The 16,044-nt window shown below is 29.5% G+C and overlaps 1 protein-coding gene and 1 long non-coding RNA gene across 2 annotated transcripts; both read left to right on the top strand.

The window, feature by feature from the left end:
• The first annotated feature begins 9,652 nt into the window (after nucleotides 1–9,652).
• Nucleotides 9,653–10,114, top strand: LOC112590185 (uncharacterized). Its single transcript, XR_003114047.1, has 2 exons — nucleotides 9,653–9,827; nucleotides 9,932–10,114. It is a non-coding gene; the product is annotated as an uncharacterized LOC112590185 (long non-coding RNA).
• A 408-nt stretch (nucleotides 10,115–10,522) lies between these two features.
• LOC105182201 (B9 domain-containing protein 2) lies at nucleotides 10,523–11,480 on the top strand. Its single transcript, XM_019840948.2, has 4 exons — nucleotides 10,523–10,611; nucleotides 10,682–10,786; nucleotides 10,877–11,152; nucleotides 11,235–11,480. The coding sequence occupies exons 2-4, from the start codon at nucleotides 10,699–10,701 to the stop codon at nucleotides 11,411–11,413; spliced, it is 543 nt and encodes a 180-aa protein (XP_019696507.1). The 5' UTR covers nucleotides 10,523–10,611; nucleotides 10,682–10,698; the 3' UTR covers nucleotides 11,414–11,480.
• The last annotated feature ends 4,564 nt before the right edge of the window (nucleotides 11,481–16,044 follow it).

Raw genomic sequence — 16,044 nt, 5'->3', positions numbered from 1 at the left:
ATAAAGGTTAAAATTAAATTGAATATATACAGTTCAAAATATGTCAAAGTATTTGTATTAATATTTTTTACATACATATAAAGAATAAAATGCAACTTATGTGTTATTAAATAATATTAATTTTGTAAATTTGTGTCTGTTACTTGCAGGATTTCTAACTTTCGTTGTTTTTGTAAGTGAATATACTCTAATATTAATAATATTAATAATATTAACAATGTTTAATTGCAAGATAATCCTCACATATTATAAACCTCGAACATTTATTATATATAAATGTATTCTACTTACTTAAATAAGTGATATCCTTTTTTATTCGTATTATTGCAATTAACAATGCAACATGTACTTGGCATTATCTCGTTTATATATTTGCAGTTTTACTAATATAAATAGCAGTAGATACAACACATCAGTGTAGACACATCAGGTATCACATACTTACAGTACAGCACTACACACATGCATCGGATACTCACGTACGCACTACAAACACACACCGCCGCCATGTTTTGGCGGTCTTCATGGCCGAACCGGAAAATAGGCGGGACACAGCTCTTGTATAGGTCAAAGATCGAAGTTAGCAATCTAGTATAGTATAGACATCTGTGATTCCGATCGAATTTATTCCGTTATTTCCTAGATTTCTATTGGCTGCATTCAGCAGACTCAACAGTTGGACATTACTAGATTTTCCACTGAATCTCGCTCCTGATTGGTAAATACTTCTGGGTCTATGAAGAATCTAAAAGCAGAGAAAAGCCTGAGAGCGGGCATGGCTGCATTTACAGCGTTATGGAAAAGTTGGCTAATTCGAAGCGCCAACTCGGTCCATTTTTCATGGACATGAACTACTAAGCCAATGTCCACGATTTGTTGGTACTATTCCGTGCTATGTTCACGAGCGAGCTAGATTAGTTAGATAAAAACGAAGAATCGGTCTTTGTCTCATTACCAGCGAATAGACTATCGCGACGAAGTGAGCCAGCAGCGATGTTATCGTAAGACAGACGTCGCCGTCTCCCCTTTCATCCCCTTGTTTTCCTTTACACATTATTTTATATTCATAATTCTGGAAGAAAATAATTTCGAGAGTTCGGACGATTTCTAGCAATGACGCGACAGAGAAAACGCGCGGCCACATTAATTTGTCATGACTTTTATATTACTTATAATTACATAAACGCCCATATATGCAAATTATAGATAATTATTGCGCGTATGTTTTAATATTGTACAGTATGGTATATAATAACAACAACTTCATTTCTTGCAGTAATTTTTTTAAGATCTTCGTTGAGGTCGTGAATTAATTTTTTTCTTCATCAATCAGTTTTCTGCAAAAATTACGATTTTTTAAATAAAATATAAAATGTTTCTCTTCTCTTCTCTCCGAAGAGTTAATTAAAAAATATGTACTCCACAACATGTAGTCAACTAACAAATATGTAGTCAGAAGAGTCAATTTAAAAGTGTACTCCGAAAAGTCAATTTAATAGCGTATTCCGAAGAGTCAATTTGAAAGCGTACTCTGAAAAATCAAATGAATATTGTAATCCGAAAAGTCAATTTGTAATAAAATATTTACTTCGATGATTCAGCTAAAGAAAAAAACATTTATTTATTATTATATTCAGAGAATAATATTTAATTTATTATTTATACTTATCTTACTTATGCTTACCCTACATATGCTTCTTTGAATGAGAAATTTAATTTGTTGACTGATTCAGATTCAGATTTGTTAAAATATCTCTTATGCGCAACTCTTGAACAGGTAGGTAGTAAAATAATTTTCTTTCTTTACGAATTTTATAAACTTTTCACGAACGTAAAAATTGAAAGATTCTCAGAGAACAAATAACTTTTCTTGAACATTTAAACCAAAGGAAAATCTTTTCCCATTAATAAAGAATGAATAATTATTATCTCACACAAGAGGAATCTTCATCCTTGAAATCACCGCGCGATTTTGCTTTTAGAAAAGTATAATATTGATGTAATAGTAACAAATGCTATCCAAAAACGGTGCAAATCTTAAACGTTTTTGAGAAATGCAGTTTGAAGTTTAGTCTTTTCTGTTAATGTCGTTATAGCAGAAGAATTACTAATTTGTTTCAGTAGCGCAGTGGATCAGGCTTTGTGATATGAGCATAGAGGTTGTTCAAGTGTGTTATTTTTGCTATCACAGGGAAAACTATGTAGAATGTATAATAATACGCAGACAAATTCTTTACATAATCATACTTATTTCTTTTAGCATGAATAAAAATGATCAATGCTAACATGATAAGTGTATATCGTAATTGTACGTGTACGTGTACACATACACACACACACATACACACGTATACCAATGATGTCAAAACCGAACAATTCGTGAAAATTTTTTATTGATCGCAATTGTATGCAAAGACGAAAGAGAAGTACACGGGTCTCCGCGGGTATCTCGTCATATTAATTGTCTATGAGCTGATAAACAGTTGATCTCCGATATTTACAAGTTACGCTTGTCCGCAGTTTGTTCGGTTTTGATATCATTGGTATCAGTGATGCGAATTTGGTGACGAGCGAGCGAGCGAGAGAGAGAGAGAGAGAGAGAGAGAGAGAGAGAGAGAGAGAGAGAGAGAGAGAGAGAGAATATCATTCCCTCCTTGTCGCTCTCGTTCTCGCTCAGCGAGCGTGCCTGATTCTTTCTTGCCTATAATCTGAATCGCGGGCGCGACTGTCTCTCTCTCTCTCTCTCCTTTCCTCTCTGTGACAATACTGAAAGTTTTGTCTACTCGGCGCACCGAAATTATTACAAATAATATTTTATTATTAATAATATTATTTGTAATATATATTATTTGTAATATATATTATTTGTAATATTATTATTTGTAATTTTATTTGTAATTGTATAATAATGTTACAAATAATACAAATTTTTACAAATTTTATTATTTGTAAAAATTTATATCATTTGTAATATTATTTGTAATAGTATTAATAATATTCGGCGCCAAGAAAATGAAATATATTTTATTAATTATTTTGCGGAGTCGGGCAGGTTTATAGGTTTGATTATTGAATTGTTTAATAATATTTTAAGAATAATTTTAAGTTATACAAGGATGTAGTATGAAATATAAAAGAATATTGTAACAGAATCAAGAAGTACGAAATGAAACCTCTTTGCTTTTATTACCTATATCCTGTAAGTTAATAAATATTTTTCATACAGTATTAAATAATCTCCAAAAACAATTACATCCGTGAAATTTTCTATCTGCGCGAAAAAAATTCATAAAATATATTTGTTTCGTCGCTCTAAATGAGAAAACTCTCAGAACAATGTCATAGTTGTTCAGTGCACTACTCAATAAAAATATAATAATACTATGTTTGTATGTGTGAAGAATATTTGTTAACTTACAGGATACTGTAATAAAAGCAAGGTTTTATTTCGTACTTCTAAGGCCAAGACTTATTAACGGCTGAAGACATATTCGAATCGATCTTGCCTTAATTGGTCGGATCAGTGATCGGTCTTGCCTTAACTTCCAAGCCTCATAACTCGGAAAGTACTCAATGAAATGTAACTTTGTTAGAGTGTTTTGGAAAGTTCTCGAGATAAGCTACAAGAATATGTAATAAAAAGTTTTAGTTTCTATTTAAAAAAACATTAATGACCTTGGCCTGATTTTGACAAGGTCACTCAAGGTCAAGTCCACATTTCCGTCATGTGTCATCCTTCAAGCCATGCAACTTTCGTTCGAAAAATTTTTTAATAAAATAACAAATTTTTATAAATAAAATTTATCATTATTTATTAGAATACTGAGTTATATGGTTATTTTACTTGTTATTGTAACAAATTAATTATTATAACAATGCAATAAAAAAGATTTAATACAAAAAATCTTGGTGTGGCTGCACTAAAAACTATATCGAACTAAAACTTGATTAATACATACATGACAACATTTTTATTATAATAGAATGTTCTTGTAAATTCTCTTTATACATATACGGTATAATGTTTTATTTAAGTTTATATAGTATTATAATAAATAAATTATAAACCTTCACTATAGAATATAGTATAATAAAAATGCTGTCATATATGTATACAATAACAAGTAAAATAATCATATAACTCAGTGCTCTAATAAATAATGATAAATTTTATTTTAAAACATTTATGATATGGACATTTTTTGTAGCTAAGTTTTCTTGAATATTTTGAATAACATAACCTTTAAAAAGATATTTTTTTTTAAATATTGGACACTATTAACAAACGTGTTAAATTTTTATTACACGATATAATTTTCAATTTTAAAAGTTTATGTACATATATTATAATATATATCTTAAAAAAGAAGATAATTTGAGTTTGAGATTTCTAAAAATATTAAGTTAAGTATACAATAATCATACATATATATTAGTTTTCTCAGTTGGCGCTACTGTTCTAATATATCACTTCTTTTGTACAATAGAATAGTATTGCAGAGTTTTATTATAGTTATAAGTTTTACTTATAAAAACTTATGTACACATATATACATTAAAAAAAATAATTTGAGTTTGATACTTCTAAAAATAACACAATACGTGTTGCGCTTGTACTTGACGCTTTTTTTATCTTTCTGTTTAAAAAGATAAGTTTTATATAAGTTTTACTTGTAAAATCTTATGTATTATCTTTAAGTTTTACTTGTAAAAACCTGTTATGTACACATATATCCTTTAAAGAAAGAATTTGATTTGTAATTTCTATTATAATATATTTAATTAATATTTCTACTATAATATTGTAATTTCTAAATATAACACAATATATATTGCGCTTGTACTTGGCGCCTTTTTTTACCTTTTTATTTAAAAAGGTAAGTTTTATAATAAATTTTACATGTAAAAACTTATGTTACGTACATTTTTTGTCGTTAGGTTTTTCTTGAATAATAATAACTTTTAAAAAGATATTTTTTTTTAAATATTGGATACTATTAATTGACGTGTTAAATTTTTGCCATGAAAAGAATATCAACATTTGTAGCGCCTCTGGGCCAGTGTTTTTTACTTATTTGCCTATCATCAGCTTCAATCCAATCAGATTTACCTTCTGTATATATACTTGTGTAATGACCGCTTGCGATGCACGATCCATGATGAAATATGGCATTCATTACTTTATACAACTGTCCTGCTACTGATACTTTAGTTGTTGGGACAGCACGCAGAGTAAATTTGTTTATATATATACAGGGTGCACGATTTATCTGAAGACATTGAAATATCTCGAGAACTATGCATTGGATAAAAAAAAGTGGTTAATGAAAGTTGTTAGTCTCGAAGGGGGACATCCAATGATACCAAACTCGACCTCCCACCCCACCCCCTGGGGGTGGGGGTTGGGGGCAACTTTGAAATCTTAAATGGAAACCCCCATTTTTTATTGCAGATGCGGATCCTACGCCACAAAATACGTAAATTTTGTCCGAAACTTTTTTTTTTATTCGTGATAGATGGCGCTGTAATCGCAAAAAATTATATTTTCCGCAATTCTCCAGAAATGATCATTGGATTGAGAAATAAAAAATACCTGTTCAATATTTTTAAAGAACATAATAAAAGTTATTCCGCCCCCCCATCCTCTCGGGGTAGGGTGGGTGATAACGTTCAAATCTCAAATGGGGACCCACATTTTTTATTGCAGAATTAGATTGTACGTGAAATTTTTATTGAAACGATTTTTTCATTCGTGATAGATAGCATTGCACTGCCTTTTATAATAAGCCGTAGTTCGCTATATACCCACAGTGGCGCGTCGAGCAGTTCCCTCTTCGATTCGGGTTCCCATTTGAGATTTGAACGTTACCACCCACCCTACCCCGAGAGGATGGGGGGGGGATAACTTTTATTATGTTCTTTAAAAATATTGAACAGGTATTTTTTATTTCTCAATCCAATGATCATTTCTGGAGAATTGCGGAAAATATAATTTTTTGCGATTACAGCGCCATCTATCACGAATAAGAAAAAAAGTTCCGGACAAAATTTACGTATTTTGTGGCGTAGAATCCGTATCTGCAATAAAAAATGGGGGTTTCTATTTAAGATTTCAAAGTTGCCCCCAACCACCACCCCCAGGGGGTGGGGTGGGAGGTCGAGTTTGATATCATTGGATGTCCCCCTTCGAGACTAACAACTTTTATTAACCACTTTTTTTTATCCAATGCATAGTTCTCGAAATATTTCAATGTCTTCAGATAAATCGTACACCCTGTATACAGGGTATTAGAAAAGTCTGAAAACGGCCAAATATCTCGAAAATAGAACGTTTCTGAGAAAAATGTTTCCAACAAAAGTTGTAGGGTTTTAAAAGTTCTATTGAATGATGATATCCGTTTGACCTTGCGTAAAGGGATCAAGGCGAGGTCAAGACCAACATAATTTTTTTAAATAGAATATCCAATTTTTTATCACACAGTGTTAAAGATGACAGCAAAACGTTTTCAAAACATTACTTGATGACCTATTTTTGTTAAGAACTGCCTGAGTTATGAGCTTTAGAATTTACGATGCCGCCAATATTAGTATTATCCAGGATGTACCGTGTGGAGGTTGCATGGTCGAATTTTACACCCCGCCTCCCGTGTGTGTGTGTGTGTGTGTGTGTGTGCGTGTGTGTGCGTGTGTGTGTGTCAGCAATGTTGTGTATGTGTCATTAATGTTTTTTTAAATAGAAACTAAAACTTTTTATTACATATTCTTGTAGCTTATCTCGAGAGCTTTCCAAAACACTCTAACAAAGTTACATTTCATTGAGTACTTTCCGAGTTATGAGGCTTGGAAGTTAAGGCAAGACCGATCACTGATCCGACCAATTAAGGCAAGATCGATTCGAATATGTCTTTAGCCGTTAATAAGTCTTAGCCTTAGAAGTACGAAATAAAACCTTGCTTTTATTACAGTATCCTGTAAGTTAACAAATATTCTTCACACATACAAACATAGTATTATTATATTTTTATTGAGTAGTGCACTGAACAACTATGACATTGTTCTGAGAGTTTTCTCATTTAGAGCGACGAAACAAATATATTTTATGAATTTTTTTCGCGCAGATAGAAAATTTCACGGATGTAATTGTTTTTGGAGATTATTTAATACTGTATGAAAAATATTTATTAACTTACAGGATATAGGTAATAAAAGCAAAGAGGTTTCATTTCGTACTTCTTGATTCTGTTACAATATTCTTTTATATTTCATACTACATCCTTGTATAACTTAAAATTATTCTTAAAATATTATTAAACAATTCAATAATCAAACCTATAAACCTGCCCGACTCCGCAAAATAATTAATAAAATATATTTCATTTTCTTGGCGCCGAATATTATTAATACTATTACAAATAATATTACAAATGATATAAATTTTTACAAATAATAAAATTTGTAAAAATTTGTATTATTTGTAACATTATTATACAATTACAAATAAAATTACAAATAATAATATTACAAATAATATATATTACAAATAATATATATTACAAATAATATTATTAATAATAAAATATTATTTGTAATAATTTCGGTGCGCCGAGTAGACAAAACTTTCAGTATTGTCATAGAGAGGAAAGGAGAGAGAGAGAGAGAGACAGTCGCGCCCGCGATTCAGATTATAGGCAAGAAAGAATCAGGCACGCTCGCTGAGCGAGAACGAGAGCGACAAGGAGGGAATGATATTCTCTCTCTCTCTCTCTCTCTCTCTCTCTCTCTCTCTCTCTCTCTCTCTCTCTCTCTCTCGCTCGCTCGCTCGTCACCAAATTCGCATCACTGATACCAATGATATCAAAACCGAACAAACTGCGGACAAGCGTAACTTGTAAATATCGGAGATCAACTGTTTATCAGCTCATAGACAATTAATATGACGAGATACCCGCGGAGACCCGTGTACTTCTCTTTCGTCTTTGCATACAATTGCGATCAATAAAAAATTTTCACGAATTGTTCGGTTTTGACATCATTGGTATACGTGTGTATGTGTGTGTGTGTATGTGTACACGTACACGTACAATTACGATATACACTTATCATGTTAGCATTGATCATTTTTATTCATGCTAAAAGAAATAAGTATGATTATGTAAAGAATTTGTCTGCGTATTATTATACATTCTACATAGTTTTCCCTGTGATAGCAAAAATAACACACTTGAACAACCTCTATGCTCATATCACAAAGCCTGATCCACTGCGCTACTGAAACAAATTAGTAATTCTTCTGCTATAACGACATTAACAGAAAAGACTAAACTTCAAACTGCATTTCTCAAAAACGTTTAAGATTTGCACCGTTTTTGGATAGCATTTGTTACTATTACATCAATATTATACTTTTCTAAAAGCAAAATCGCGCGGTGATTTCAAGGATGAAGATTCCTCTTGTGTGAGATAATAATTATTCATTCTTTATTAATGGGAAAAGATTTTCCTTTGGTTTAAATGTTCAAGAAAAGTTATTTGTTCTCTGAGAATCTTTCAATTTTTACGTTCGTGAAAAGTTTATAAAATTCGTAAAGAAAGAAAATTATTTTACTACCTACCTGTTCAAGAGTTGCGCATAAGAGATATTTTAACAAATCTGAATCTGAATCAGTCAACAAATTAAATTTCTCATTCAAAGAAGCATATGTAGGGTAAGCATAAGTAAGATAAGTATAAATAATAAATTAAATATTATTCTCTGAATATAATAATAAATAAATGTTTTTTTCTTTAGCTGAATCATCGAAGTAAATATTTTATTACAAATTGACTTTTCGGATTACAATATTCATTTGATTTTTCAGAGTACGCTTTCAAATTGACTCTTCGGAATACGCTATTAAATTGACTTTTCGGAGTACACTTTTAAATTGACTCTTCTGACTACATATTTGTTAGTTGACTACATGTTGTGGAGTACATATTTTTTAATTAACTCTTCGGAGAGAAGAGAAGAGAAACATTTTATATTTTATTTAAAAAATCGTAATTTTTGCAGAAAACTGATTGATGAAGAAAAAAATTAATTCACGACCTCAACGAAGATCTTAAAAAAATTACTGCAAGAAATGAAGTTGTTGTTATTATATACCATACTGTACAATATTAAAACATACGCGCAATAATTATCTATAATTTGCATATATGGGCGTTTATGTAATTATAAGTAATATAAAAGTCATGACAAATTAATGTGGCCGCGCGTTTTCTCTGTCGCGTCATTGCTAGAAATCGTCCGAACTCTCGAAATTATTTTCTTCCAGAATTATGAATATAAAATAATGTGTAAAGGAAAACAAGGGGATGAAAGGGGAGACGGCGACGTCTGTCTTACGATAACATCGCTGCTGGCTCACTTCGTCGCGATAGTCTATTCGCTGGTGATGAGACAAAGACCGATTCTTCGTTTTTATCTAACTAATCTAGCTCGCTTGTGAACATAGCACAGAACAGAACCAAATAATTATGGACATAGCACGGAATAGTACCAACAAATCGTGGACATTGGCTTAGTAGTTCATGTCCATGAAAAATGGACCCAGTTGGCGCTTCGAATTAGCCAACTTTTCCATAACGCTGTAAATGCAGCCATGCCCGCTCTCAGACTTCTCTCTGGTCGTACCGTCTCGCAATGGTTATCCCCCCGAAACTCTACGCTCTGTCTCTATATTCTTATGTCTATGATTTAATTCCTTTGGTCGTCATGGCAACGCGTCTGTCAACATTAAGATTAATATCAATTAATATCAACTGCAGTTAGTATTGGATAACTAGTATGTGTTGTTATATATATAGTTTATATAATTTACTAGATTTAGTAGATCAATGTTTGTGACGGATAAACATGTTTTCATTATGATTCTTATAAATTTCCAAGGAAATTTGTGAATTACCGAGGATTGAATTTTGGTGTATTGATAATCATTGACTGATTGAATGATAATCATTGAGTAAAAACTACATATAATATAACGATAATAACAAAAGTTAGACGAGTGTCATATGGATGGAACCTCGAATTTTCCAGTAACCAGTTATGATAACAAGAAAATTTAAAGTATCTTGAGTTCTTTTTATAGTCCTATTCTGTCTTATTTATAATTATTATTAAAAGTTTAATACAATTACATTTACAAATGTTATAAAAAATATATAGTTTTTTTATTACATTCAGTATTTCTCACAAAATATGTTGTAACTATATTTTTATATATTAATGTTTACAAAAGTAAAATAAGTAATTGGATTTATATTTCAAGACATAGTTACTTTTCTTTTATTATATTTACATTGAATTGTAATTTACGTAACTAAATTTGTATGTAATTACTATAAACTGATTTGTAGTAAAAGGTATCAATATCATATAGAATAATGCAATAATATTATATAGTATTAAATTATTGATATATAATATAGAATTATATATAATATAGAAAGCAATTTTTAATGAATAGATAATATTAAATTGAACAATAAAAATAGAAATTTGTGTATTTTTCATCAATAGTTACTATAAAGAATATTAAAACTTTTTTACTGGAAAAAAACTAACAAGTAAGTATTTTATCATCCAAGTATGAATAGATATATAAATTTTATTTATTTTTTTATTTCTTTCAAATAGCAATATGATATTAGAATATGGCCGAATTGCATATAATTGGAAAAGTTTCATCTGCAAGAAATTTTAAACAGATACGTTTATTCTGTAAATGGAGTTTTTATGTAGGTAAGTTAAGTAATTATATTTTCTATCTATTTATTTATGAGCAAAATATATTTATGTGATATTAATAAACTTTTGTTAACTATATTACAGGCAATGGATGGAAAATAATATCAGGACATAAAGAAGGACAAACACAGGAGAGCTGTGATTTTTATATTAATAACCCAATTTGGGATCACCCTATAGACTTGCATTATACAACTAAGACATTACAAAATTCTCCAAAACTATTGTTACAAGTGTTTTGCAGAGATAATTATGAAAGAATACTTTTTCTTTCATATGGAACGTGTAATATTCCGTTGTCACCTGGTTCACACATATTAGATTGTCATACATGGAAACCTGTTGGTATATATGGTTCAAGTATATGAAGTTTTACAACTTTATAATAAACTTTACATCAATATTTTTTAATATTTTAGTAATACAAATTCATATAATGCAGGTAATTGGAAGGACAGACTACAAGATAAATTCTTAGGAAAAGGTTTACAATTAAAATCTCCAAGTGTTTTAATCAATACAGTGGATAGGTTTGAATTACTTACACAAAGTATGGGAACAGTGATTGTTCACTTACATATACTGACAAGAAATTTTGATAAATTTGGATGTCAGTTGTGACTTAACTTAATCGAATATAAATTTTATGAATTATTTCCAGCAATAAAAAGTAAAGTTATGTGAATAATTACAAAATACTTACTAAAAATATTACCTATTACTATTTATCTAATAAAAACTTACAATTTATGATTATATTTATAAAATAAAAATATTTTGCAGCAATGTATTTCTTGCTACTGCTATTCTTAACATATACCAATGTAGCACATGTAGCAAAACTTGAGGATATATCACCCTGTATCAGTGATACAAGTTGTAATGAATCAATAGACTCATCTGTATATACACAAAGTTCTGAAGTTAATGATGCAGTATCGGATAATGCATCAAATGATACAGAAGTGAATAATACATATATTACGACTATTTTTACAGAAATCATTACAACTGTTGGAAATTTAGATATTACAGAACAACCTGAAATACAGTCAACAACAAATTCTTCTCTAGCTCTTAATATTTATTTAAATGATGATAAAATTATCAAATTTGAGAAGAAGGAAATATGCGAGTGCAATTTGATTGTACGTATTAATATTCAACTCGATTATTAAACAAATAATAACATTAACAAATTATTACACATGTATATATTCATTTTGTTTAAATATGTTTTAAATGCTTTTTTTATGCAGTTAGGAACACAGCTGATATTTATTAATCTAATTTAACTTGTAGGAATTATTCAAAAATAAATTCTTCTATTTAATATTGGCTATGTTTCAAATTACATAGAGAATGTTTCTCAATTTTATTGAAACTAAATATATACATATGCAATCATAGACAAAAATATTCTCTATAGTTTCTTATATAAGCGCTAAGATATAGTCAGTTTTCACAATGGGAGAATTTTCCCATTGAAATACCCATTAAAATTCCCACTGAAATTTTCACAATGGGAGAATTTTCCTGTTGAAATACAGATTCTTTCACTTTCATGGATACATTCCAAAATTCATACAAAAAATTATTTCACTAATTACCTCTCTGTTTATAAGTATAAAATGCTTGTGGTATGCATATGCGTAATGTACGTATTAAAATTTAATATTCAATACATGTAAAAAGATTAAAATTAGAAGTGTTTTTATAGTTTTTTCAAAGATTATTAAAGAATATATACTTGTGTATTTATATATACACAGTAAAATCATTTTATTTCATATATAAAATGTTTCACAATAGTTGCTTCAGAAATATACTACAGTACCCTTGGACTGAAAAAATAATTCCCTCTTTAAAATATTTAAATAATACATAATTTGTAATCCAATATTTTTAATAAACAAAATTCGACCAATAAAGAATTGTAGTATATATTTTTTATTGATTGAATTATATTTATTAAAGTTATGTGAATTGAGAAAAATGTTACATTATCTAATTTTTTGCAAAAGAAAAAGGTTGCTTTATTTTGGTTTAATAATATTATATATTTTATTATTAAACATCATATATACGCAGGATGTTCATTATAAAATTTTATACAAAAAAATGACATTTATGATAATTTATCAAATAGATTTCAAGTAAAATTATGTTTCATACAAATTTCAATGAATCGCAAAAAAATAAAATTTTCTGCTTCACACATATAATAAATTAATGTCTCATTTTATATTTTCTTAATAGGATATGTTTTTGTCATAATATAGTGGATTTTCAGATAACTAGAGTGGACATTTAGATGATTTCAACTATTTATGATATTATGATTATGAATTCATGATGATGAATTACACATATTTTAATAAAAAACAAAACAATTTATATTGTATATAGGATAAATTCGCAAATATCTAAAATTTAAAGGCATATTCTACGTTTAAAAATTAACAAAATTTTATTTCTTTTATTAAGGCTCCCAGTTTTTTATTGTGGAATTATAAATTAATGATGTTAGGAACGAAAATATATATTTATGTAAAAAATTACGTCGAAATGAATAAATAAAGACACACGCGCATATAACACATATATACATGCACAGGCGCACACGCGCTCACACATATACACACACAAAATGAGCCACATAAAGTGTGACAACTCAAAAACTCAAAATTTGAAAACTTAAAAAAATAAAATTTAAAACTCAAAAAGTCTAAAAATATTTGTCGTATTAAAAAATTGTAATTTTGTAATTTCAAAAGGAACTTTCTATAAAATGTTATATATTTGGATTTTACGAGAAAAGCAAGTAAACTTCATTTGGAATATTTTTTTGAAAAATGCTTCTATCAAAAGTTATAAACATTTAAACTTTGAAATAGAATGCATTCAAACTAATGTGATAAAACCATAAATTCAATAAAAAACTTCATATTTTTTTGTTTTTTTCTCTTTATTGAATGTACGAACTGTTGACTATTCACATTTTTCTTCTTCATCACATTTTCATGTCTGGAGAATTGTAACATGGTTATGTACAATGATGATTTATAGTTTTCCATTATTGGCAATCTTTTGCTTCACGGAGATTCGTTTGTAATGTTTGACTTGTGATATATTTTATTTGATATAATCAGCGTGATGGAAATCAATCCTTTGATGCCTTGCCTTCGACTTTGTCTTGCATTATTAGTTTTTCAAAATTATCTTACAAGAAGATGACAAGACATGTAAAATCGATAATTGAATGAGTCATATTTCATTCAAATTGGGAGGTTGAGTACATAAAAACCCTAAAAGGGGTGCATGGGCCTTCGTTTGCGAGAAATTTGCAATTAAAAAACAGCTATATTTAAGTTTTGTCTTATTAAGTGTTTTTGTCCTATACAAAAAAGAATTTTTAGGATTTTTATGTACTCAATCCCCCCCCCCATTCGAATGAAATATGACTCATTCAATTATCGATTTTACATGTTTTGCCATCTCCTTGTTAGGCCCAGTTCCACAAAATCAAGTTTAAACCGTGATTATCTGAACTGACGTTACATTTAACGGCATGGTTAAACTTGTATCGCGTTCCACATCATGTTTTTAACTGTAGTTTACTTAAACCTATAGTCTGTATGAAGAAACTGTCAAAGACTTCTCTTTCTTTTCAAACGTAGAGTATGATTGGTTGTTGCTAATTGTGAAAAGAGGGAAAATTGAAATAAGTTGGATGCTATGACATCTAGTAGAGAACAATATATCTGTTTCGTATGAAGTAAACACTAACCAACATTAACATTTGCTGTATTTGTATATAAGTATTAATTTATTAAAAGGTGGAAGTCCAGTGTTAATAATAATCAATTAGTTTATATTATTGATTTGATTGCATTTATCATATAATAATTGATTTTTATATATAGTTTTATACTCTGTTTTAGAATATAATCTATCGAAGCAAAAAACCCAATATTTTAAATTAAATTTATATACTTACTGTTCTGTTTTATGAGAAATTTCATGCTCGATTTCTGCTAGAACTGCAATAACAGATTCTTTTGATAATCTAAATCGTGCATGAAAATCGACATTATCAAATTCTTCCAGATATGATGGTTGTCTTATTCTTATATTTCTTGTCCGTCGATAAATTAGGTTTTCAAAATCTTCATCTTTAGATGAAGATAATATGTATTCTAAAGCCATATCTCTTTGGTGTTCAAACGTTCAAAATATTTGTCAACTGAACTCCAAAACCGGGATAATCATAAATTTTTTTCTCAAATTGATGATACTGCAGTGTTAAACTTCGTTTAAATTCATTAAACGCCCAAAGTTTTGGGTTTAACTTTAACTGTGAGAAATCAACGTTAACCATGGTTTAAGGCAGCTGTGGAACGCAATTTTTCGTCTAAACTAGGGTTAACGAGTTAAACTTCGTTTACAGTAAGTTGTGGAACCGGGCCTTAGTCTTTTCATATGATGTGAACGAAGAATACTAGAGAATACGGCAGATCGTGAACTGTCGATCGGTGATATTGAGTTCATTAAAAAATTGATAGGTTCTGTTGTCCATAGAATGCACAATATCCTTCTTTAACTCCATATTTCAAACGCGTTTATGCGATATCGATCGGCAATCTGGATGATCCATGACTCAGTTCCGTATAAGAACATGGAGAATATTAGAAATCGAACCAGAGCTATTTTTGTGTTTCTTGTTATTTGTTTGCTTACCTATATTTTTCTCAGGCTCATAATAGTTGTTCGTGATATTGTTACACGTCTTCTTATCTCAATTTCGCATTCTCCCTTGTTGGTTATTAAAGACTCCAAATAGATAAACTCACTAACTAATTCAATATCTGGAAGTAAATTTTTTAGTTGTACTATATTGCCGCTGTCTATCACCAGGAGTTTGGTTTTGTCCATGAGGTTGATTTCTAAACCTTTCGCTTATACTTTGTTTTCGCTAGTAATCAATTCAACCATTCTAGCCATTTTCTATTTGTTCTTCGTTATTAAAGTGGTGTCGTCAGCATGTTGAAAATTAATTAAAATTTCACCGTTGACTGTTATTCCTTTATTGTGACTCTCTAAGGCACACCTCATTATGTATTCGCCGCAGGCGTTGAATAATCTAGGTGATAATATATAACTTTGATGCACTCTTCTATGTGTTTTAAAAAGGTCTTTTATGAATGGGGATAAAGGCTGACCTTTAGATCCTTAGTCCCATCTTTAGACCA

Source organism: Harpegnathos saltator, unplaced genomic scaffold (genome assembly GCF_003227715.2).
Source record: "Harpegnathos saltator strain DR-91 unplaced genomic scaffold, Hsal_v8.6 scaffold744, whole genome shotgun sequence".
Lineage (NCBI taxonomy): Eukaryota > Metazoa > Arthropoda > Insecta > Hymenoptera > Formicidae > Harpegnathos > Harpegnathos saltator.
The sequence above is the reverse complement of the archived record's forward strand: the minus strand, read 5'-3'. Positions and strand labels throughout refer to the sequence as shown.